This window comes from Rhinoderma darwinii, chromosome 2, assembly GCF_050947455.1.
Source record: "Rhinoderma darwinii isolate aRhiDar2 chromosome 2, aRhiDar2.hap1, whole genome shotgun sequence".
NCBI lineage: Eukaryota > Metazoa > Chordata > Amphibia > Anura > Rhinodermatidae > Rhinoderma > Rhinoderma darwinii.
In genome coordinates, this window is record NC_134688.1 from 68,175,517 (window position 1) to 68,202,178 (window position 26,662).

General features: G+C 41.6%; 1 protein-coding gene across 7 annotated transcripts in view; it reads left to right on the plus strand.

Annotated features, from left to right (window-relative positions):
• The window catches only part of NBEA (neurobeachin), a 575,138-nt gene that overhangs the window by 275,151 nt on the left and 273,325 nt on the right, over nt 1–26,662 (plus strand). For 6 of the 7 annotated variants that reach the window (XM_075851713.1, XM_075851718.1, XM_075851714.1 and 3 more), the window contains 3 exons: nt 6,325–6,476; nt 8,993–9,119; nt 9,798–9,925. In XM_075851713.1, coding sequence (XP_075707828.1) covers nt 6,325–6,476; nt 8,993–9,119; nt 9,798–9,925 — 407 coding nt within the window. The remainder of the gene's footprint in view (nt 1–6,324; nt 6,477–8,992; nt 9,120–9,797; nt 9,926–26,662) is intronic. The other variant, XM_075851715.1, reaches the window with a different exon arrangement.

The window sequence follows — 26,662 nt, forward strand, 5'->3', positions numbered from 1 at the left end:
CCCTTTAGACAATGATACTCTACAAATTTGAAGGGGTATTAAGAGATATGGCATGACAGTACAGTGAAGGAAATAAGTATTTGATCCCTTGCTGATTTTGTAAGTTTGCCCACTGTCAAAGACATGAACAGTCTAGAATTTTTAGGCTAGGTTAATTTTACCAGTGAGAGATAGATTATATATTAAAAAAAAACAGAAAATCACATAGTCAAAATTATATATATTTATTTGCATTGTGCACAGAGAAATAAGTATTTGATCCCTTTGGCAAACAAGAATTAATACTTGGTGGCAAAACCCTTGTTGGCAAGCACAGCAGTCAGACGTTTTTTGTAGTTGATGATGAGGTTTGCACACATGTTAGATGGAATTTTGGCCCACTCCTCTTTGCAGATCATCTGTAAATCATTAAGATTTCGAGGCTGTCGCTTGGCAACTCGGATCTTCAGCTCCCTCCATAAGTTTTCGATGGGATTAAGGTCTGGAGACTGGCTAGACCACTCCATGACCTTAATGTGCTTCTTTTTGAGCCACTCCTTTGCTGCCTTGGCTGTATGTTTCGGGTCATTGTCTTGCTGGAAGACCCATTTTTAATGTCCTGGTGGAGGGAAGGAGGTTGTCACTCAGGATTTGACGGTACATGGCTCCATCCATTCTCCCATTGATGCGGTGAAATAGTCCTGTGCCCTTAGCAGAGAAACACCCCCAAAACATAATGTTTCCTCCTCCATGCTTGACAGTGGGGACGGTGTTCTTTGGGTCATAGGCAGCATTTCTCTTCCTCCAAACACGGCGAGTAGAGTTAATTCCAAAGAGCTCAATTTTAGTCTCATCTGACCACAGCACCTTCTCCCAATCACTCTCAGAATCATCCAGATGTTCATTTGCAAACTTCAGACGGGCCCGTACATGTGCCTTCTTGAGCAGGGGGACCTTGCGGGCACTGCAGTATTTTAATCCATTACGGCGTAATGTGTTACCAATGGTTTTCTTGGTGACTGTAGTCCCAGCTGCCTTGAGATCATTAACACGTTCCCCCCGTGTAGTTTTTGGCTGAGCTCTCACCTTCCTCAGGATCAAGGATACCCCACGAGGTGAGATTTTGCATTGAGCCCCAGATCGATGTCGATTGACAGTCATTTTGTATGTCTCTCATTTTCTTACTATTGTATCAACAGTTGTCTCCTTCTCACCCAGCGTCTTACTTATGGTTTTGTAGCCCATTCCAGCCTTGTGCAGGTCTATGATCTTGTCCCTGACATCCTTAGAAAGCTCTTTGGTCTTGCCCATGTTGTAGAGGTTAGAGTCAGACTGATTAATTGAGTCTGTGGACAGGAGTCTTTTATACAGGTGACCATGTAAGACAGCTGTCTTTAATGCAGGCACCAAGTTGATTTGGAGCGTGTAACTGGTCTGGAGGAGGCTGGACTCTTAATGGTTGGTAGGGGATCAAATACTTATTTCTCTGTGCACAATGCAAATAAATATATATAATTTTGACTGTGATTTTTCTTTTTTTTTTAATATAATCTATCTCTCACTGGTAAAATTAACCTAGCCTAAAAATTCTAGACTGTTCATGACTTTGACAGTGGGCAAACTTACAAAATCAGCAAGGGATCAAATACTTATTTCCTTCACTGTATATTCTTCCAGACCATGGGTTTTTAGGACGACTGTGTAATCTTTACTGTTGTGTATTAAATGGACACTAACTTTTCAAACAACTTATGCTAATCTAATAATATACCTGATATATATCAACTTTTAAATTAACTTACTGTTAAAATGTAGTTGTTTTATCCATAACAATTCTGTTCGAAGTTACTGCCACTATTTGCCTCCCTTCTTGTAATCTGCTAGCCACCTGTGTCTGCAGAAGTCTATGGAGAGAGGAGGGGGAGCAGGAGGAGGGAGTAGAGAGGGAAAGAGACACAGACATGATTCCTATACAAGTCTATAAATAAGGGAAGAGGAGGCAGGAACAGAGACTTAGTGAATCAGACATAGACACGCACAGAAGTCTATGGAGAAGGGAAGGGGGAGCAGGAGAAAGCAGGAACAGAGTGAGAAATACACAGATGTGCTGGTAAGATTTCTATGTCATCCCAGTGGATTCTCAGCTACATTGCTCATTACTGCTATATAATCTGTTCCTTGCTGCAGCTTCTACATACACACTCCTCAACCTTGAAATTACAACACCAAGAAGTGCTGTCTGTAAGGTTATGCAAATCGTGTAGCAGGTGTCGCTAAGATCTGCAAATTATCAAATTTTCGAGCACATCGCTCCAATCTGTGGTATGTGGGAGAGGCATAAAAGTCAGATTGAAAGCAATGTTTTTTAGCCACATAAAACCTTAAAAATCTGATCAAGTGTTCTGGGATGATTGTGTCTTCTGTTCGTCGACATGCCAATCATCGCCACTTGAGTGGGACCGAATCCTTGAACTGAGAGACCTAGGTTTATCACTCCGGCAGATCGCTACACTCCTAGGCCGAGATGTCAGCACTGTTCAACGTCGTGTATCTCGGAGGTTGGGAGAACAACGAACAGGAATAAACGCAAGAGGTGTGCGGAGGCGAACCCCTGCACGGACAGATCGTCTTATTGGAAGAATGGCACAAGTTGATCCATTCTGTACGGCAAGGGAAATTGGACGTCATATCCCGAGCCTAGGGCGGCAACCAGTATCGACATGAACCATCAAAAGGCGTTTGCACTACATTGGGCTTCGAGACCCATCCAGCTCCGGGTGTTCCGTTGATCACACGCCAACGGTCTCAAAGGCTATCATGGTGCACAGCAAGACAGAAATGGACGTCTAGCTTCAGCAATGAGTTCTGCTTTTGTCTCAGCAACACCATGAAGAGGCCTTCACAAGGGAACGTCACACCGATCCGACTCCCAGGATTATGGTGTGGCGTGGCATAATGTATGGTAGCTGGACACATTTAGTCTTTATTTCAGGTACACTAACAGCTTGGCGTTACATTGATTTGGTCGTGGAACCAGTGGTACGGCCATTTCTCCAAAGTGTCCCAGAAGCCATTTTTCAACAGGACAGCACCAGGCCGCATGTTGCTCGTGCTACTATGTGCAGCCTGCATGGCCTAAACGCGCTACCATGGCCCGCAGCGTCTCCAGACTTTTCTTCCATCGAGCACATCTAGGACGTAATTGGTCGGCAGGGAGCTGCCAGCAGCCAATCTTGATGATTCACGTGCCAGAGTTCATTCAGCGTGGCATAACATTCCTCAGACAACCATTAATAACCTCATTGATAGCATTGCCAAGGCGTGTAAGTGGTTGAATTCTGTGCGTTGCGCTCATACTCGATACTCAATAAAGATGTTTGGAATATTTTGTTTCCATTTTCTTATCATTTGCACATCATTAACATGTCTTATCGATCCTGTGATTTCCACAATTCCAAAACTTTTTTTTCTTGGTGTTGCAATTTCAGTGTTAAGGAGAGTATATGTGATAGAGATCGGAAAGCAGGATTCTCCTCTTCTATGTGTGCAGTGTATAGAAGACTTGATGGCAGTTAGGCTTCGCCCACTAGCTGAAAGACAACCGAATTAGAGAGCGAGCCTACAGAGGGGAAAACTGCTAAATAATGCAGAATACAAGTCCTATAATGGCCAGAAATAGTTATTCATCATGTGCACATATGACAGCTTTTTGTGAAAATTCACCTGAAAAGCTTGGTACGCTTTAACTCAATCTTCCCGATACAGTTTGTACATTGTTGACAGCACATTTCCTGTCCACAACCATTTTTATGGCAGCATAAAAGATCCGATGAGCCGACGATCAAGCGTTTGTCCGTTCGTCAGCTGATTGCTACCATGTTTACACAGTCCAATTATCATGAACGATCGGTCATACAAGTGTTTGTTCACCCAATCAACAGTCCGTCTAAAAGGGCCTAAACTTGCCTAAGACATTTGGAAGATTAGCTACATATTTGGAGCAGGTAAATTAACATGGCGGTTCGCTGATTGCCTCCTGCAGAATATCGGTGCAGAGATTTGTTATGAATATTTCATATATTCCTTTTTCACTGGTATTTGCCAATCCTCTATCCTTATGAGATTGTGTACTGTGTAGTAAATGTAGCTATTTGCCGTTCTCCAGTCTCTTTATATGTCTAAGCCCAGGTTTTAGTGAGAAGAGGCAGAATGAACAGTGTAGAAAAGCCATCATGCTCTTGTTAGGCCCATTATTGTTCACAAGCGAGGGATTCTGTGAAATGACAACATCAAGATACAAAGTAGGCTAATACGCTTCAACAAAAGGCGCTTCAGTGTTTGTAATATATGCAGCAGCTCAAGAACTATCGAATGTAAATGATGAGGTGATATTGATGAAAGGAGGGGATTGAGGTCTCAGGGGGCGCTGATGACGGATTGAACAGAAGCGGCCTTGCTCCACTCGTAACTGAAGCCTGTCGTCTTCACCGCTCAAAGCCATAATGGGAGGTGGCAGTCTGAAATGAGTTGCCACGGCAAAGAGTATTATTTTTGAAATGCTTTCACACAAATCACTAGGCCCTGCATACAACTTAGTTTCATGCTTTAATGTCATCAGGAGGCACAAATTGGTGTGTCTAATTGTTTGCCACCTGCCAGCAAAATGAGCTGCCAGCTTGCCAGACGGGTTTGATTGTCTGTCAGCCATTCAGTCGATTGAGAGTGACAACATCAAAAATTATCCTTCAAACTCTGAGACCTTGGTGGAGCTTTTCAGACAGCCGTTCTTCACAAGTGCTTTTGGATTACAGCGTTTTTTAAATAATTACCAATATATCTGTTTCTACTGCCTCATATGTTTGGGAGTACCTGTCATTACCTGCACCACTGAGGATTGACATCAATGGCTCAGGATTGTTAATCCTCTTCTTTTTTTTTTTTCCCTCTTTACTTTTACTATGTGGTATATTTTACGTTACACTTATTTTTTGTATTTTTTTTTTGCTGTATTGTCACACTTTTTGGCCACAACTATCACAATATATGTGTAATAGTGTGGTATATATATATATATATATATATATATATATATATATAATTATTATTTTTTTACATTTTCACAGTAAAAATGTTGGACCCTGTGCAATAAACATGTAAAAAATTTATAAAGCAAGGACACTTGTATAGCAGACTGCACAACTAGATATGAATGAAATCACTTTATAAACACAATAAAAAAAAATGCAAAGTGTAAAGCAAACAGACAACATCTAAAAACACTTCAAAATGCACGAATGTGTGCTGGACCCCAGTACTGGCCCCTGGTTAAGCCACAGGACGAGCATTAATGGGATAAAACTGATTATATAGCATACACCACCGATCAGATTGAAAACAATGTGTTTTTTTCCCATGAGTGATCGTACTGTGGCCTAACCAGGGGGTCCAGCATACATTTGTGCATTTTTAAGTGATTTTAGATGTGGTCTGTTTGCTTTATATTTAGCATTTTTTGTACTGTGGTAATAAAGAGATTTCATTCATTTCTAGATGTGCAGTCTGCTATACGTGTGTCCTTGTTTTACAGGTTTTTTTTACACACATAGAGAGACATGCACATATATATATATATACTGTCATGCAATTCTTTTCACAACAATGAATAATGTATGAATCGTACAGAAATATATATTTTTAACTTTTGTTCCTGGAGTGTTATGATAAAAAGGTGTCGATGGGTCTTCATTCCTCCCCAGCGCCTTTGTCCTGCACATTTGTGCATTGTCCAATCCGCATGACCATTAGTATGAGAGAAAAATCCCATTGCTAAATATGAATATCCAACAGACTCCAAAAACTTTACTGTACTTTGTTTAATGTACCTACATACCATGTGCTCCTCTTTAATTTCATGATGATTTATTCTCTGTTCAGAAAGAATGGTAATGTCACAATTCTGCTGGTTTCCGGTTACCAGGAAGCAGTGTATTGTGGAAACACAAATGACAGTCATAGAACTTAGCTGATGGATCACATATCTGACAGGTCTGTGGACCAAAGGAAACCAGCAGAATTTGGAGCAATTGAAAGCAGCAACATATATGAAAGGAGAACAAGAAATCAAACTGGGAAGCCAACGAGACTGGGACATAGTTGGTGTCATGTTGTTTGAGAGCGACTCCCAGTGAGGCCAATGATTGTTACTTTTTGTGTTAGCCTATATTTGGTGAATGAGAACTTATAAGTATTATAAATTGGTTGTCCATGCCTGCTATAAAATATACACAGTGTTGCCTGCCATACACTTGCCTCATTTGTGTCTTCTTTATGTTCTGCCCCTCACAGAAGTGTAGTTGTACCGGTGAAGAAACCCCCACCTGGCAGTTTAGCTGTGAACACAGTGGGTGCTTCCAGCGGTGGTAGTCTTACCCCCAGCACAACACCAAATATATTCGCTGCTACTGGAGCAACACCCAAAAGTATGATCAATACAACAGGTATTTGTTCCTTCATTTCATCTTCCATCAAAAACGTGGTGTTGGTAATGTATGTCATGTAGCCTGAGGCACCATTGTGTGGCTTGCATGTGAATGTGTTCTGCTCACTTTTTGTATAGGCTCAATAGTTTACGGTCATGAAATAGGGGTTGTTTACTTTGTACCTAGTTGTTAGAAAGGTCCCTTGAAAAAAAAAATATCATAAAGTGTCCCCCTGCTGGGATTCCCTGCGATCAGCTACCACCTGTGGCAAATACCTGGCTGTATGTTTATTTTCCCTGCAGCGCCACCACTGGGGGGAATTAAGCATTACACAGTGCACATTCACATCAAAGAGTTGTCTGTGTAATACAGGGCACGTTCTCCAGAGCGAGAGAGACACTTTTTAACCACTCTCTTCTCTGATGAGGATCTTGAACTGTGGACCCCCTTTATTAGCTAAAAATTCCTTAATATAGTATATGTGAATGGGTTCTCTAAACTGGGTAACCCATGTAAAGTATATTGGTGTATTTGTCAGGTTTGGGAATATAATACATACTAGTCCTTCTCAATGAATTAGAATATCATCAAAAAGTTTATTTATTTCAGTAATTCAATTAAAAAAGTGAAACTCCTATACTCTATAGATTTGTTACACAGAGTGATCTATTTCCAGCAGTTTTTCTTTTAATGGACCAACACCAGCAGATGACATGGGTCCCCAAACCATCACTGACTGTGGAAACTTCACACTGGACCGCAGGCAACTTGGATTGATGCCTCTCCACTCTTCCTCTAGACTCTGGGAACTTGATTTACAAATGAAATGCAAAATTTACTCTTATCTGAAAACAGGACTTTGGACCACTGAGCAGCAGTGTTGGTCCATTGTGTTATATCCAGTCCAGAGTCAGCGCAGCGTCTAACAGTAAATTTTCGAGCACTTCATGCTTCCCTCTGCTGACAAGCTTTCTGGAGATGCTGATTGTATTTTCCAGCAGGACTTGGCACATGCCCACACTGCCAAAAGTACAAATACCTGGTTTAATAACCACAGTATCACTGCGCTTGATTGGCCAGGAAACTCGCCCGACCTAAACCCTATAGAGAATCTATGGGGTATTGTCAAGAGGAAGATGAGAGACACCAGACCCAACAATGCAGACGAGCTGAAGGCCGCTATCAAAGCAACCTGGGCTTCCATAACACCTCAGCAGTGCCACAGGCTGATCGCCTCCATGCCACGCCACATTGATAACACCTCAGCAGTGCCACAGGCTGATCGCCTCCATGCCACGCCACATTGATAACACCTCAGCAGTGCCACAGGCTGATCGCTTCCATGCCACGCCGCATTGATGCAGTAATTCATACAAAAGGAGCTCCGACCAAGTATTGAGGGCATATACTGTACATACTTTTCAGTAGCCCAACATTTTGGTATTAAAAATCATTTTTGAAATTGGGCTTATATAATATTCTAATTTTCTGAGAGATTGAATTTGGGGTTTTCATTAACTGTTACCATAATCATCAACATTAAAAGAAAAAAATGCTGGAAATAGATCACTCTGTGTGTAATGAATCCATATAATATATGAGTTTTCACTTTTTTAATTGAATTACTGAAATTAACTTTTTGATATTCCAATTCATTGAGAAGGACTAGTATACAGTAAAGCCCAAACAGTAGGCCTTGTGTGTCAAAACTGTCTGAGAGAAAGTGTCCTTGTTCTCTGCTGTAAACAATCACAACCCTTGTTTCAAATGTTCTTTGCAGTTCAGAAAATGGAAACTGTAATCTGATTGGTTTCAGCCAGACTACTTTTTCTTGGAAGTGTTTTTGGTGCAACCAGGGGCCTGACTGTAGTGTCCTCTGACCATATGTCGTTCTATGCTGCGCTATGAAATCATGTCTCGTCCTGTTATGTCCTGTGCTGCTGTGTGCTGCTCATATACTCCATCTGTCCTACACTGTTCTGTACCACTATATAACGCCATATACATGTGCGCTGTGTTCTGCTGTATAATATGATATGCTTTCCTGTCCAGTGCAGCTCCTTTCTGCTCTAATAATACCCACTGGTAACAAATACCCATAGACTGTACTGAAGAACCCTCACACCACTACTATTCTCTGGAGGCAGCCATTTTGTAGGCTCCGCTAGTGTTCATTAGAATATATTTATTCATCTTTTTATATTTCAGAACACTTAACCGAGATTGTATACATACGTCACTCCTGAGGCAAACCAAAGCCTATTTTCTCCCTACGAGACATATACAAACTCTCCAATAAGTAGTTTCCTAATATATTTGTATCGACATAAAAGTTTAGATTCAGGACTAGAATTCCAGGCAGTGGAGGAATATATAAATTCCCTCGCTATATCCTATCATTCTGAAACGTAATGCTCTCTGTGCAGACGCTGCCACCTCGATCTAGGATGGTCTTCTTAGTGCTCTGCTTCCAGGTGATAATAAAATATGATGTTTTGTATATTTCACATGTTGAGTCTTTGTCTCTGAAACAGGTGCTGTGGATTCAGCCTCATCCTCCTCATCTTCATCATCCAGTTTCGTAAATGGTGCTACCAGCAAAAACCTACCAGCAGTGCAGACTGTGGCTCCTATGCCTGAGGACTCTGCCGAAAACATGAGGTAATTCACATACATTTCTATATGTGTTTATGTACAGTATATACCTAAAGGAGAAACACTATTGTTTTATATTTGTTTTTAACGGAAACTGAAAGCCATTGGTCTCTTATCACGGCCTCGACTGCGTTCCAGTTGCACGTTTCCACAGAAGAAAGGTCTAAGAATAGGGGAAAGACAATCTGCAGCTCCTTTATTAAATGATGTGTGGTTTATATTTGTTTGATATTGGCTATAGACTGAGAACCACATTGCCGTATGCTTGTTTACGACTGTGTTGACTACCGTTAACAGCTTGTAGTATAATTAAAATGAAATTTGCACGTGTGTTCCCCCTGTATTTACAACGCAATGACATATGTAGGCATTGGATAATTAATCATTTACATGATCCCATACAGTTTCTTCAGATTGCTTTCTCCTAATCAAGAATCACCGGCTTGGTCATGCATATAATACATGCGCACTCGTCTTCTTTATAAATCCCTCATTGTCCCACCTCTTAATATCATGGTCGTATTCTGTTGTATTACTGACTGCTTATAGATAGTGATGGTAAATAATTCTAATCATGATCATTTTAATCTACTTATTTCTAACAATTGATTTGAAAATAAATAAATGCATAATAAATATGTTTTTTACGGTACATTTTATTTTTTTATTGCTCCTTTCCCACAGTATAACTGCCAAGTTAGAGAGAGCCTTGGAAAAGGTAGCTCCTCTTCTACGTGAGATCTTTGTTGATTTTGCCCCATTCTTATCCCGGACATTGCTGGGAAGTCACGGACAGGAGCTGTTGATAGAAGGTAGGAATCACCGATACACAGTCCTTGCGTTCCTTGTTTTTTGTTTTTTTTTCAATAGTTTTTTATTTCCCACCCTTGTTTGTTTGTCTGTCTACGCTACGAGCCTCCATCAGGGATTCCGTTGAGGTTTCTGTTCATTTTGATGTCAAGAATAGCTGCTTGCTGCGCTGTTTTTGACATCAAAATGATGGAAATATTTACTGAACCCTGGCCATCAGGCGCCGTTTGTAAACTTTAAAAAAAAATTCAACTACAGCAGTCAGTTGCAGACGTATAGGGCGTATATTCAGTAGCGCACTTTAAACTTGCACGTCAAGCCTATGACCCAACATTATGTGAACAGGGACCTACAACTGCATTTGTTTTCAAAGCCTAATTTGCTGTTGTCGTTCCTGTAAATCTAGATTAGTGTGACTTTTAGAGTCTGTTTACCCTACGGCCAACGTGTATTTCAGCGTAAAAAATCAGAAGCTACAGCGAATGTGCTGTTGTGTGTGGATGAACCCCATTGTCATTCAGAGGGGGTAATCCTCAGTGTTTCTGTGTGAAATAAGCAGCATGCTACTTATTTCCACTGTAGATTTATTTTTCCCACAGACCGAAATCCTGCATGGGAACGAGGTTGTGGAAACCCCCTTCAGGGGCATAGCTAGGGGGGCAGGCGGGGCATGGGCCCCGGGCGCAACTAGGTGGTAGGGAATTGGGATGCCGCAGAGCAGCTGTTTGCTGCTGTTAGGTGCCCTGTATGTCGGACACCAGCATTAGAAAGAGGCAGTAGTTAATGCGGCGGCATTCTGACTGAGGTCTGTGACAGCCTGTGAATGGACCAGTCCAGTCACCTGATCTGTCTCGTGACCTCACGTCAGTAACATGGGGTCAGAGGATTCAGGTCAGGTGACTGGACTGGTCCATTCCCAGGCTGTCACCGACCCTAGTCAGAAGGAACTCGGCCGCTGCCAGTGCCGCATGACCTCCTCGGCCCCTCCGGTGAGTCACGTCAGGCAGAGTGGAGAGTGGTAGCGGTAGGCTACCGCTCTCTGCTCTGTTTACCGTGTGGTGCTAAGTACAAGGGGGGGGGGAGTGTGACGCTATTTACAAGGGAGGGGGGGAGTGTGGCGCTATTTACAAGGGAGGGGGGAGTGTGGCGCTATTTACAAGGGAGGGGGGGAGTGTGGCGCTATTTACAAGGGAGGGGGGGAGTGTGGCGCTATTTACAAGGGGGGGGGAGTGTGGCGCTATTTACAAGGGGGGGGGAGTGTGGTGCTATTTACAAGGGGGGGGGAGTGTGGCGCTATTTACAAGGGGGGGGGGGGAGTGTGGCGCTATTTACAAGAAGGGGGAGTGTGGCGCTATTTACAAGGGGGGGGAGTGTGGCGCTATTTACAAGGGGGGAGTGCGGCACTATTTACAAGGGGGGTGTGGTGCTATTTACAAGGGGTGGTGCTATTTACAAGGGGGGAGTGTGGCGCTATTTACAAGCGGGGCATCGGGCTGTGTTACGATATTTACAAGGGGGGAGTGTGGCGCTATTTACAAGTGGGGGGAGTGTGGCGTTATTTACAAGGGGGGCAGCGGGCCTATCTACAATGGGGGGTGTGCCGCTATCTACAAGGGGGGCTGTGTGGCGCTGTTTAAAAGGGGGGGCTGTGTGGCACTATATACAAGGGCAACTGTGTGGCACGATCTACAACAGCGGGATGTGTGTGCCGCTATCTACAAGAGAGGGGCTGTGTGTGGCACTATCTACAAGGGTGGGTAGCGCTATTTACAAGGGGGCTGTGTGGCGCTTCCTACAAGAGAGGGGCTGTGTGTGGCACTATCTACAAGGGTGGGTAGCGCTATTTACAAGGGGGCTGTGTGGCGCTTCCTACAAGAGAGGGGCTGTGTGTGGCACTATCTACAGGAGAGGGGCTGTGTGTGGCACTATCTACAGGAGAGGGGCTGTGTGTGGCACTATCTACAGGAGAGGGGCTGTGTGTGGCACTATCTACAGGAGAGGGGCTGTGTTTGGCACTATCTACAAGAGATGGGCTGTGTGTGGCGCTATTTACAAGGGGGGCTGTGTGTGGCGATATCTACAAGGGGGGCTGTGTGTGGCGCTGTTTACAAGGGGGCGATGTGTGTGGCACTATCTACAAGGGGGGCTGTGTGTGGAGCTATCTACAGGGGGCTGTGTGGTGTTATATACAAGAGGGGGGCTGTGTGTGGCGCTATCTACAGGGGGCTGTGTGTGGCGCTATCTACAGGGGGCTGTGTGTGGCCTGTTTCATTTATTTTCTTTTAATTTATTTTTATGTTACCTCCCTTATATAACTATATCACTTGTAAAATGTAGAAATGGTTTTATGCTTGAGTTACATTAAAAAAATAGTGAAAAAAAATTACACCTCATTGATTGGTAGAGAAAGCAAACACGGCGAAGGGGAAGGAGATGTCGGGAAATAAGTTGGGAGGGCGCCAATCTGAATCTTTGCCCCGGGTTCAGAAGAACCTAGCTACGCCTCTGCCCCCTTCAAATGCATTGGATGCGGATTATAGGCAGATGTCATTTTTAATATGTGTACGCTTCACTTAATTTTTGGACACATGTTAATTTTGGTAATAAACAATTTAAAGGGTAACTAAACTTTCAAAAAACTTCTGATATATCATAGTAACATGTCAAAAGTTTTGATTGGTGGGGGTCCGAGGACTGAGACCCCCACCAATTTCTCATACGAAGTGGCAGAAGCATTCAGGTGAGCGCTGAGCCGCTTAATTTTTGATCAACTTTTCTCGGGAATGCGAACAATTGGTGTGTGGGCTCAATAGAAAGTCTATGCGCCCGTACACCAACTGATCGGCTTTTCTGACAAAAGCCAATCAGAAACGAAGCGGCACAACGCTCATTTGAGTGCTTCTGCCACTTCGTTTTAGCGATCAGTGGGGATCTCACTTCTCAGACCCCCACCGATCAAAGCTTCTGACATGTCACTATGATGTGTCAGAAGTTTTTGGAAAGTTTAGTTACCCCTAAGGCCCCATGCACACGAACGTGCTTTTGCGACCGCAATTCCCCCGAAAATCCATGGGAGAATTGCTGCCCCATTCATTCCTATGGGGCCATGCACACGACCGTGGTTTCCACGGTCCGTGCATGGCCCAGGAACCCGGACCGCGGGCATGTGCACGGCCTGCGATTTGCGGGCGGCTTGCAGGTGACACTCCACCCCTGGCCGACCCGAAAATCACGGCCGTGCACATGGCTACGTTTGTGTGCATGAGGCCTTAAAGCATTTTCCAGTTTGCAATGAATCTTAATTATTGTATAATGAAAAGCTCTTCAACTGTCTGACATACATTGTGTTTTTTTAAATTATCACTATTTTAAAGGTCTTTGTTTGCTGTAAGTAAATGGGGACGCTCTTCTAGAGACTGAAAATCTTTTTAGGAGATTTGCTACAATTCTATCCAGTTTTAGGCAATTCCCTGTGAGCTAAACAGTCAGAACTCCAGAACGATACATTTTACCTACACTGATACATTGTACCAATATTTCTAGTTCATAGACATAGAGCATCCACATTTTCAGCATTTGAGGTCTGTATGGGTTTTCAGTCTCCTGTATATGAACAAGATGAGTAAAGTTTTTGTTTTCTCCGTCTCCCAAAACCTAACTGGCTATACACCATGTTCGGCTCTGTTTACATCTGCGTCGTTATTTCTTTTTTCTGTACCAGAAAAACGATAATAACGGAAGGGCCGAATACGTCACAATTGGAGCCGATGAAACCCTTTGACTTTAATGGGTTCTGTTGGGTTTCCATCATTTTCCAATGCATGATGGGCTATTTTGTCAGGGATTTTTAAAAGAAATCTGCGACTAATGCTTCAGACGCTTATGTCAATGAAACCTCCTCTAGATTAAAATCAGGCAAAATTTTACATTTCCTTGAATTGCAAATATTTGGAGCCGTAACAGCAGACATTCCTAGTAGCCAAAATAGATCAGAGGCCGGGAATGATCATCCCAGTTTTTTATTCTTCAGAAATATGGGCGCTACAGCCATGCTGTCTGTTAAAGTAAAAATGTTTTGCCAAGAGTCATCAGGCATTCTTTTCTTTTGCTCGGTGAAATTCAATATTTCTTTCAGTTGAAGTTAACTTTAGAAGTGAGGAAATCTGCTGTCGGAATAAGCAGTAACCTGTGATTTATGAAAAAGTGTCATTATTTTTTATTGCAAATACCAGTCCCTTCCCTAAGCTCCTATCTTATTATGTCTAGAAAGGAAGATATATTGCAACATAAAACACTTATTCTTCGTGTAATTTGTCAGTGGGTCAGGATATCTGCTTTTCATTTTAGCTAAATACAAGATTTTTTAATTGACAGCCTGGCATGACAATCAGGAATTTTGTTATATTTGCTGAGCTTCAACTTAAAATAAAGATAGATAGATAGATAGATAGATAGATAGATAGATGGATGGATGGATGGATGGATGGATGGCTAGATAGATAGATAGAGAGATAGATAGATAGATAGATAGATGGATGGCTAGATAGATAGATAGAGATATAGATATCTAGATATAGATATGTAGATATATATATCTAGATATCTAGATGTAGATATGTAGATATATATATCTAGATATCTAGATGTAGATATATATATATATCTAGATATAGATATCTATGTATATATATATATGTATCTATATATAGTAGAAGAAAAACTTGCAGCACTCCGAGGAACAGTAGAAAAAAAGGTGATTTATTCAATCAACATCAAGTGATACAGCGTTTATGCTTGAGAAAGGTCCTATCGCTGGACTGAAACGTTATATCACTTGATGTTGATTGAATAAACCACTTTTTTTTTCTACGGTTCCTCGGAGTTCTGCAAGTTTTTCTTCTACTATATTATACAGTCCATGGATCGGGACTATTTGCTTGGCACCCATGCACCTTTGATACTGTGAGTGCTGCTGTTTGTGTGTATGTATATGTATATATATATGTATATATATATATATATATATATATATGTGTATATGTAGGTGTGTGTATGTATGTATGTGTGTGTGTGTGTGTGTGTATATATATATATATATATATATATATAATCTAGTTTTTTTTAAATTCACATTTGGTGAAGTTATCATTAACAGACACAGCCCCCCCTGTGGTCTGGAGGTTTTCTGGCCTTTATTACTAACCTAGGCAAAAATGTAAGACCAGCAGTTCCTACTGCACATAGGAAAAATAGCCATCACAATAATTTGAGAAAAAGGATATTTCTCCTGTAAATTGAGCCTTATTAACAAAAAAATATATATTTTTAAATATTTATTTGCATTTCGAACTGATAAAAGAATAACATAAAAACAAACAAAAGTAACTTATTGGGGTAGACCAAGATGACAATTGTTTTAAAAAAAAATCCCCACCACAGACATTGATGACCCCTCCCAGCAGTGTATAATCATGGGAGCTCAACCGTCTGGACCACCACTGATGCCTAGTAAGAAGTGTCCACAACTACTTCAACTTGTTCCCTCTTATAGCACAAGGCAAAAAGTTCAAGGGACCACTGCACTTTACCTAATGCTTTGACTCCTTCATTCTAGACTTTAAAGGGGGATCCAGCAGTTCTATTCCGACTGATCAAACGTATCCTGTCAATAGGACATCAATGTCTGCTTTTGAATAAACCCATTAAAGCGTTTCAATATTTGACAAATTGGTAAACATTAAAGAGAATTCCTCCCGACATTTGAAAGAAAGAGAAAATTGAAAATCATTAATAGAACGAACTACTCCAATAAAAGTAAGGGCATGCTGGGAGTTGTAGTATCGCAACAGTTTGGACACCACTGATTTAGGGAGTACAGTAACACGATGATGTGACATTTTATAGCGTAAGGTTGCAGAACTTGAATCTCCAACTCTATGCCACTTGTGTAAATAGCTGGACTAAGACACTATATACTGTACCTGTCTTTGTAAAATATGTGAACCCCAAGAGCGCAATAAATGGAATGAAAGAAGCATTATTAATACCAAGTTTTACCTGAATAGACAGTAAAATATTTCTGCTTCTAAAGTAAGCCTGTTGGCATTTTCCAATGATTTATTGTTTCTTTATGAAGCTTATGAAAATGAAGTGACTGATGTTGGAGAGTAAACACACAAATTGCACCGTTTGCATTTTCGATGGTTTAGTTCTAACTGGTCTGAGGACAATGGTAATCTGCCTGTTTAGCATCTCATTAAAATCACTCACACTAGGCAGAAAATGCTCATACTAGAAATGCTCCCGCTGATCATGGCAAACACTAATAAATAACGCCATCATTTAGAGCGTATTCCCACATGCCAGTAGGCACCGGTAGTGTGCGGCACAGGCAAAAACAGCACATAAAACCTTATATTTCACTTGTAATCACTGTGCAGACAAAAACCTCGGTTATTGGCAACTAGCTTTTATACCCAGCGTTGCTCGGGAGTTTGACTTACGGTATATATAGAGTAAAAGCTCACTATTTAAATACCCAATTATGTGTTGTAAGGCCCCATGCAAACGACAGTATAATTTGTCCGTAATTACGGACCCATTCACTTCTATTGCCCATGGACACCTTTCTGTATATTTACAGGAAGGTGTCCGTGCCATAGAAAGGCTCCGCAAAAGATAGGACGCGTCCTGTTTTTGCTTTTTACGGACCGTGCTCCCATACTTTATATGGGAGCACGACCCGCATAATAATTAGAGAGTATTAAAAGTTAACTTACCTGCTTCTGAATCCAATCCGGCCTCCCGGGATGACGTTTCATCCCATGTGACCGCTGCAGCCAATCACAGGCTGCAGCGGTCACATGGACTGCCGCGTCATCCAGGGAGGTCAGACTGGATGTCAAGAGGGACGCGTCACCAAGACAACGGTACGTATGAACTTCTTTTACTTTCAATCGCTGCAGAAACTCTGCCAGAAAGGGCTGCCCCTTCTCTCTTTCCAGCACTGATAGAGAGAAGGGGCTGCCGATTAGTGCAGAGAAAACGGGTCCGTAAGTACGGGTGGAATACTGGTGACACCGGACCCAACGTTATTGGAAGCACCATTAAATATCCTTACCACTATGATCACATGATCAAAAAAAAATTATTCCCTTTAGGAAATAAATGTCCTAAGCCAGTTCTCCTAGACTAAGTGGTGGATGAGGGGCTTCTGCTTCATGCCTATTTGGCATCGATGTTTTATATTCCAGTTATATTGTGTTTTATATTCTTTATATTATATGTTTTATATTCCAGTTGTGTATCGTTATACACCAGTTGCAGGTATTTTCTGTATATATTATATACGAGTTATTCTATATGTCACTTATGCTATATACGTCATCTCCTTATATATATTTTTTCCATTCTTAATAAAATGAGTTTTTGCAGTCCTGTCACTGTATTTCTGGTCTCTACGGGTGGTGCGGCCACATGCTGGGAGTTGTAGTTTCACACGATACAGACGACGTGTCTATTTAATAGATGAGCAGCTCTGCACCTGAGGAGGTACTACAACCCTCAGCATGCCATCAGTGAGAGGATACATAGAGGACTACTGTACTCGGGGTAACCACTACTCCCCCTAGTAATCCTTTCCTTTGGGATTCACCGTCCAGACCGCGTCCTGCAGTGATATGACATTCACCGGCAGTGGAGGGAGACGCGGAGCCCCCGCTGTACCTCAAACTCCACACATAATGTGACCCCAAAACTGAGGCGGCGGCCGCTCACCCGACTCACCCGCTTCCTGTGAGGACGCGACAGCACGAAAAACTGGAGACATCACGTGACACATTTGGCGCGCGTGGAGAAGCGGCTGCAGGACGGAGCTGAGGCGGCTGCACACAATGATGGAGGGCAGAGCCTGGGAACAAAGGTGTCGGGTACAAATTCAATGCGTTTTTTTTTCGTAGCTAAAAATCATGAGGGTCTCATCTCTGACGGGATTATTCAGATGTAGCGGTCGTGGCGTTTTGCGACATATGAATGGGACAGCTACAGTTCTGTACATCTGAATAAGAGGTTCTGCGGCAGCTGTGTTTTATATAAGAACACGTTATACAGATGTCACTGACATCGCTGTTTGATCTGCATGCGGTATTACTGCGGTGCTTGATTATAAATGACCAGTGATAGGGATTAGTCCTTACTGCAGGTCCCAGAAGTCATCGAATGATGTACGTTGCAGCCAATTATGAGCTGCCACGTCACCTATAGGGGGCGGAGCCTGTCAGTGCAATCTGTTACCTGGGGAACGCGTGTCCAATCAAAAATAGCTATTCCCTGATTTTAAACCAATGAAAAATCGGGCTTCAAACAAACTTTCGAAAATATATATAAGATTTTGCCGCACATTTTTTGAGAGAATACTCACAGCATTTTTTTTTTTTTTTAAAACACACAACGGATCACAATTATCAAAACTATGTAAAAGAAAACTGGCCTTGTTGCCCATAGCAACCAATCAGAACTTGTTTTAATTTTTTCTAAAGGGGTATTACCATCTTAGGGGTATGTGCACACAGCGTTTTTTACCAAGCACAAAAAATCTGCCTCAAAATTCCTTCCAAATTTTTGATGCAGATTTTGAAATGCAAGCTTTTTTGAAGCTTTTTCTTTTACAGGATTTGTAACTTTTTTTTTTCTTAATTTAGCAAATGCAAAAACTACATGAAAAACCGCTTCTTGCCTCCCATTGATTTCAATGGAGGTACAGAGGCAGAACCTCGCGAATATACAGTAGGTCATGATACTTTTGTTTTCTTCAAGCGAACAAAAACCACCTCTAGCTCAAATTTCAAAATCATTGGAGGGAGATTTGGGCATTTTATGGCGCTAATTGCGAAGCGGTTTCCACATCAAGATCAGCGCCAAAAAACACCATGTGAATTGCGCCTTAAACTTTTATGGAAGATCTACAGGATATGCCATAAATGTCTTTATAGATCTTCTGGGACCAGCACCAATTAGACATTTATGGAATATACCCCTGCACACAGGACGGAAATGCATCCACATGCTGCATTTTGCTGCAAATTCACAGCAGGTACGCCATGTGTGTGGGTACCTTTAAACGGCTGTTGAAAAATGACAGACACCACAACACGCATATTATTTACACAAAACCAACAGCGCCATTACAGGCACAGGTGTAGCTATAAGGGTATGTTCACACTGAGTTTTTTGCCCGAAAATGCCTCCCATTGATTTCAATGGGAGGCGGAGGCGTCTTTTTCCCGTGAGCGGTAAAACCGTCTCTTGGGAGAAAAAAGGGACATGCCCTATCTTCGGGCCTTTACGCCTCTGACCTCCCATTGACATTAATGGGAGGCAGAGAAAGTGTATGTCGCTGCGTTTTATGCCCGCGGCGCTCAATGGCCGCGGGCGAAAAACGCCGCGAATATCGGCGTGCAGGGAGAGGAAAATCTGCCTCAAACTTCTAAACGGAATTTTGAGGCAGAATTTCCGCTTGCAAAAAACTCTGTGTGAACCCAGCCTAAGGAGATTCAGAGGTAGACGTTTTACCTGAGCCCTGGTTCCCGAGGGGGGGGGGTCAAAGACACCTCTGCCACATAAGAAGACACCAGTATTAGGCCTTGTTCACACTGTGCAGATTTGATACATATTTTGCATGCATTTTTTAAGCCCAAACCAGAATTTAATTCAGTGGAGGAGAAACTTTAGTGCCTTCCTTTTATATATTTCTTCTGTTTAGATTCCGTTCCTGGTTTTGGCTTAAAAAAATACATGCAAAATCTGCATTGTGTGAACAAGACCTTATTAGTGGCACATGGTAGATGGTGGGCCCTGCTCAAATTTTGCATTCGGGCCCCGGAGATTTGTTACCCCTCTCTCTGATCATAGGCATAACATGATGAGATCTGTTTATTCATCCAACATAGTGGTGACTGTTCAATGGATCTAGTCAGTAATTGCTGGCAAATGTCTTGCTACGATGTGCACGTCTACCCTTCGGTTCCATGCACACGCCCGTAAAAAAACCTGTTATTGCGGACCGCAATACGGTCCGGAATGACAGACCCGCCGTGATTACTGGCACGGCCGTGTGCATGAGGCCTTAGGCCTCATGCACACGACCGTAGTGTTTTTCTGGTCCGCAAATTCCAGGACCGTGTTCCGTGAAATGTCCTCCGCAGTTTATCCGTATGTAATCCGCAGTTCATCCGTATGTAATCCGCAAAATGCGGATAAAAAAAAAAAGCCTAGGTGAAACAGGATGACGACAGAACTCATTCCCGGTCGTCGCCTAGCAACACTTCCGCAAATCCGCAAACTGCGGTTGACACACTGAGGTGTACCCGCATTTTCCACGGGCCCATTGACTTCTATGGGCATGTCCGCATCGAATTTGCGGGCCGTAATAAGACATGTCCTGAGTTTGTGCGGCACGGATTTGCGGACATGCGGGGACCCGTGAAAACACGGATAGTGTGTATGGGTCCATAGAAATGAATGGGTCCGCAATTCTCCCGTGGATTTTCGGGGGAATTGCGGACGCAAAAACACGTTCGTGTGCATGGGGCCTTACAAGAAGGAGCAGAGAATACCCAACAATGTTTGCGTAATAGAGGGAAATATTGTGCACGAGATATGCATAACATATGGTTTGAAGAACAAATGCTATAGAAAATAGGATAGTATGTTCTAGGAGTTTCTGCCTTCTATTTAGTAGGTTGGAACAGTATAAGGCTATGTTCACACGGAGTATTTTGGGGGAGGAATATCTGCCTCAAAATTCCGTTTGGAACTTTGAGGCAGATATTCCTCTCCCTGCACGCCGATTTTCGCGGCAATTATCGCGCCGTTTTTCGCCCGCGGCCATTGAGCGCCGCGGGCATAAAACAGCGAGAAATACGCTTTCTCCTGCCTCCCATTGAAGTCAATGGGAGGTCAGAGGCGGAAGCGCCCGAAGATAGGGCATGTCGCTTTTTCCCGCGAGGCAGTTTTACTGCTCGCGGGAAAAAGACGCCGACGCCTCCCATTGAAATCAATGGGAGGCGTTCTCGGGCCGTTTCTTCCGAGTTTTGCGACGCGGTTTCCGCGTCAAAAAACTCGGCAAAATACCCCGTGTGAACATAGCCTTACAGTCTAGTGATATCCTCCAAACACGGTAGGAAGAAAAAAAATATATATTTTTTTAATTCTTTTTAGCCTGCACTATAATTGTAACATTTATTATCTGATTGTAGCAGGCAAAACGTAGTTGTTTTTTTTTTCCTGTACACTTTTTTCTTTATTAATAAACAATATTATCCCGATATATAAATGTGTTGTTTTTTTTTGTACTACACCCATAAATGTGTGACTGTGTGTAAATATGTGTATGTTTGTATGCACAGACCGGGATGGAGGCACAATTTTATCCGACCCTATAAAAAATGTGTAAATAATATTCATAAGTCGTTTTCAATTCTTTTTTCCACATTGGAAGCATAAAGGCAAGTGCAGTCTCCACAAATTAGACCAATTTTAAAGTTTCTTTTTCTAAATTAATCCAAGCAAACAAAGCATTAGAATTTAACTTTCTGTTCTTGCTTCCCAATTGATTCCATTTGTGAAAAGACTTCTGGTTGGTGCAATGGGGAAATCACTGGAAGTAAAATGTAGACAAACCTTGATAAAGACCAGACGGAATGACTGTGGTATCCTGCTAGACTCCTGCACATATTGGAGCAATAAAAAATAAAACACATCAAAACCTTGCTCTTATTTCATAGGAAACATACCCCCTTGCCTTTTAACTTTTTAAACGCCAGGGGGGAAGCTCCAAAAATTATATGGCAGGCCCCAGTGGAATGAAAAGGTTACATGCGATTTATATCCCTCTTGCATGTAGTGAGGCAGGAAATTCATACTAACAGTGGAAGCCACAATTTTACAATGGAAATCAAAATAGAAATTCACATGTTTTTCTAAGAAGTCGGTAATTTGCATTTGAAAAAAACAATGTAAAAAAAATTGTTCTCATAGGCTTTCCATAAAATCATAATATTTCTTTAAAAAAATAAATTTGATAGACCAACAAATTCTAAATTCAAACTCTTAACCCCTATCCGCACCAGGACGTAACTGTCGTTGCGGGAGGTTACTTCCCGCACGAGGACGTACAGTTACTGAGTTTTTCCCGGTGCACACTGTCAGCGACAGTGTGCACCGGGAACCTGGAGGTCAGCTGTCACCGACAGCTGACACTCCCCTCTTGCCGGCCAGCGGTCCTTTGCCGCTGATTTCGGCGAATTAACCCCTTAAATCGGGTGCAATCGCCGAATTTTGGGGGTTTCTAACATATCGGCAGACCCCGGTCCGAAATCGCGGGGTTTGCCGATAGTTACTATGGCAAACGGAAGCCAAACAATGGCTTCCGGGTCTGCCATGGACGGCAGCCCATCAGGACCAACCTTCGGCTGGTCCTGATAGGCTTCCTGTCAGAGTGACAGGAAGTCACTGTGTTGTTCCCGACTGCCGGCGACAGTGTGCATCGTGAACTTGGAGATCAGCTGACACTCCAGTGTTGCCGATCATCGGCTCATCGCCACTGATTTCGGCAATTAACCCGTTACATGCGGGGCTCGATTGCGATCTCCGCATGTAGCGGGTTTGTAGCGCATCAGCAGCCCCCATGCAATCGTGGGGGCTTCTGATGCTTGTGATGGCACCCGGGGGCCAGACAACGGCCCCCAGGTCTGCCATGTATGTCAGCCTATGAGGATCAGCCTCTGCTGATCCTCGTAGACCAACTGTCAGAGTGACTGTGACGTCACACTGACAGTTGGAATACATTACACTACCTAGGTAGTGTAATGTATTCTAGCAGCGATCAGAGTTGCAGGTCAAAAAATAAAGTGTAAAAAGTAAAAGAAATGTTAATAAACAAAAATATAAAGTGTAAAAAGTAAAAAAAAGTTAATAAAAATGTTTTATAAAAGTGTAAAAACAAAAGGTTTTGTTTTCCTATAAAAAATGAAAACGTTAAAAAAAGTACACATATTTTGTATCGCCGCGTTCGTAACGACCCAAACTATGAAACTATGATGTTAATTTTTCCGCACGGTGAACGCCGCAAACAGAATAAACGGAAAACTGTCAGCACCGCTATTTTTTGGTCACCACCCCTCCCAAGATATAGAATAAAAAGTGATCAAAAAGTCGCATTTACCCCAAAATGGTACCAATAAAAACTACAACCCGTCCCGCAAAAAACAAGACCTCCCACAGCTTTTTTGACGAAAAAATAAAAAAGTTACGGCTCAGAATAGCGTGTCCCAGAAAATAAATTATTTTATAGAAACGTAATTTTATTGTGCAAACGCTGCAAAACGTAATAAAAACTATACACATATGGTATTGCCGTAATCGTACCAACCGGCAGAATAAAGTAAAACGTAATTTATTGCGCACAGTGAACGCTGTAATAAATAAAGAATTTAAAGCGCCAAAATCGCTGTTTTTTGGTCACCTTAGCTCTAAAAAAGATCCTGAGGGGCCAAAATGCTCACTATACCCCTAGAAAAATTCCTTGAGGGGTGTAGATTCCAAAATAGGGTCACTTTTGGGGGGTTTCCACTGTTTTGGTCCCTCCGGGGCGTTGCAAACCCGACATGGCACTGAAAACCAATCCAGCAAAATCTGCGCTCCAAAATCCAAAAGGCCCTCGTTCCCTCCTGAGCCCTGCTGTGGGTCCAAACATAAGTTTACGACCACATATGGGGTATTGCCGTAATCGGGAGAAATTGCTTTACAAATTTTGGGGTGCTTTTTCTCCTTTATTCCTTGTAAAAATGAAAAAATTCTATGTTTCCACAGAAAAATAGGTGATTTTCATCTACACAGACTAATGCCACTAAATTCTGCAAAAAAAACGTGGCGTCAAAATGCTAAGTATACCCCTAGAAAAATGCCTTGAGGGGTGTAGTTTTCAAAATGGGGTCACTTTTTGGGGGTTTCGACTGTTTAGGTACTGCAAGACCTCCTCAAACCGGACATGGTGCCAAAAATATATTCCTAAAAAAAGGAGGCCCCAAAATCCTGTAGGTGCTCCTTTGCTTCTGCGGCCTGTGCTTCAGTCCATTAGGACACTAGGGCCACATGTTGGATATTTCTAAAATCTGCAAAATCTGGGCAATAAATATTGAGTTGCGTTTCTCTGGTAAAATCTTCTGTGTTACAGATTTTTTTTTATTACAAATGAATTTTGGCCAAAAAAATGAAATTTGTAAATTTCACCTCTACTTTGCCTTAATTCCTGTGAAACGCCTAAAGGGTTAAAATACTTTCTGATTGTAGTTTTGAATACCTTGAGGGGTGCAGTTTTCAAAATGGGGTGATTTATGGGCATTTTTTAATAGAAGGCCCTCAAAGCCACTTCAGAACTGAACTGGTCCCTGAAAAAATGGCCTATTGAAATTTTATTGAAAATATGAGAAATTGCTGCTAAAGTTCTAAGCCTCGGAACGTCCTAGAAAAATAAAAGTACGTGAAAAAAAATGATGCAAACATAAAGTAGACATATGGGGGATATTAACTAGTAACTATTTTGTGTGGTATTACTATCTGTTTTACAAGCAAATACATTTAAATTTAGAAAAATGCTAATTTTTGCACATTTTTGTTAAAATTTGAAGTTTTTCACAAATAAATATTGAATTTATCGACCAAATTTTTTCACTAACCTAAAGTACAATATGTCACGAGAAAACAATCTCAGAATTGCTTGGATAGGTAAAAGCGTTCCGGAGTTATTACCACATAAAGTGACACATGTCAGATTTGAAAAAATCATCTGTGTCCACAAGGCCAAAACAGGCTGTGTCCTAAAGGGTACCAATGTTAGTAGAGTCTGGTCATTAAAGTGTTAAGCTACATCTCACTAACACATTTCGCATTCATATATAAATTTATCTGTATTGCTTTTAGCAATAGCTCAGCCTCGTCAAAACCAGGACTATTTTGGGCTTTCAGGACTTGGCAATCTTTTTCGTTTTTTCATTTCTGCATTCCAAGAGCCCAATTTTTTTTTATTTTTTTTTCCATTAACGTAGCCTTATGATAACTTGTTTCCTGCAGGACTAGGTGAAGTCTTTAGTGGAACCATTTTGGGGTACATATCATTTATTTATCAACTTTTTTTGGGTGAGGGGAAATGGAAAATATAACGCGGCAATTTACTTGTTTTTTTTTGTATTTTTTTTATGCTGTTAACTTTCTTATGTTAACCCTTTCAAGACCGAGCTCATTTTGACCTTCATGACCAGCCCCATTTTCTCAAATCTGACGTGTCAATTTATGTGTTAATAACTCTGGAATGCTTTTGCCTAGCCAAGCGATTCTGAGATTGTTTTCTCGTGACATATTGTACTTTATGTTAGTGGAAAAATTTGATCAATAAATTCATTGCTTATTTGTGAAAAACACCAAAATTTAGAGAAAATTTGCAAAAATTACGATTTTTCTTATTTTAAATGTATCTGCTTGTAAAACAGATCGTAATACCACACAAAATAGTTACTATTTTACATATTCCATATGTCTACTTTATATTTGCATTGTTTTTTGAACATTATTTTATTTTTCTAGGACGTTACACGGCTTAGTACTTTAGCAGCAATTTCTCACATTTTCAAGAAAATTTCAAAAGGCTATTTTTACAGGGGCCAGTTCAGTTCTGAAGTGGCTTTGAGGGCCTTATGTACTAGATAGACCCCATAAATCACCCCATATTAAAAACTGCACCCCTCAAAGTATTCAAAACAGCATTCAGAAAGTTTCTTAACCCTTTAGGCGCTTCACAGGAGTTAAAGCAAAAGTACAGGTGAAATTTACAAATTTTCTTTTTTTTTGCTGAAATTCATTTGTAATACATTTTTTTCTGTAACACAGAAGGTTTTACCCGAGAAATGCAACTCAATATTTATTGCCCAGATTCTGCAGTTTTTAGAAATATCCCACATGTGGCCCTAGTGCGCTAATTTACTGAAATACCGGCCTCAGAAGCAAAGGAGCACCTAGTGGATTTTGGGGCCTCCTTTTTTTAGAATATATTTTAGGCACCATGTCTGGTTTGAAGAGGTCTTGTGGTGCCAAAACAGTGGAAATCCCCCAAAAGTGAGAGGGTTTTGGAAACTACACACCTCAAGGAATTTATCTAGGGGTATAGTTAGCATCTTGACCCCACAGGTCTTTTGCTATATTTATTGGAGTAAGTCTGTGAAAGTGAAAATATACTTTTTTTTCTGAAAAAATATTTAAAAAAAAAATATTTGCAAGGAATAAAGATTAAAAAGCACCCCAAAACTTGTAAAGCTACTTCTCCCGATTACGCCAATACCCCATATGTGGTACTAAACTGCTGTTTGGACCCACAGCAGAGCTCAGAAGGGAAGGAGCGCCATTTGGATTTTGAAGTGCAGATTTTGCTGGATTGGTTTTCAGTGCCATGTCGCGTTTGCAACGCCCTGGAGGCAGCAAAACAGTGGAATCCCCCCAAAACTGACCCCATTTTGAAGACTACACCCCTCAAGGAATTTTTCTAGGGGTATAGTTAGCATTTTGACCCCACAGGTTTTTTGCTGAATTTAGTGGAATTAGGCCATGAAAATGAAAATCTATAGAAATGTTTAATTTTTACAATGAATAAAGTAGAAAAATCACCCCAAAATTTGTAAAGTAATTTGTCC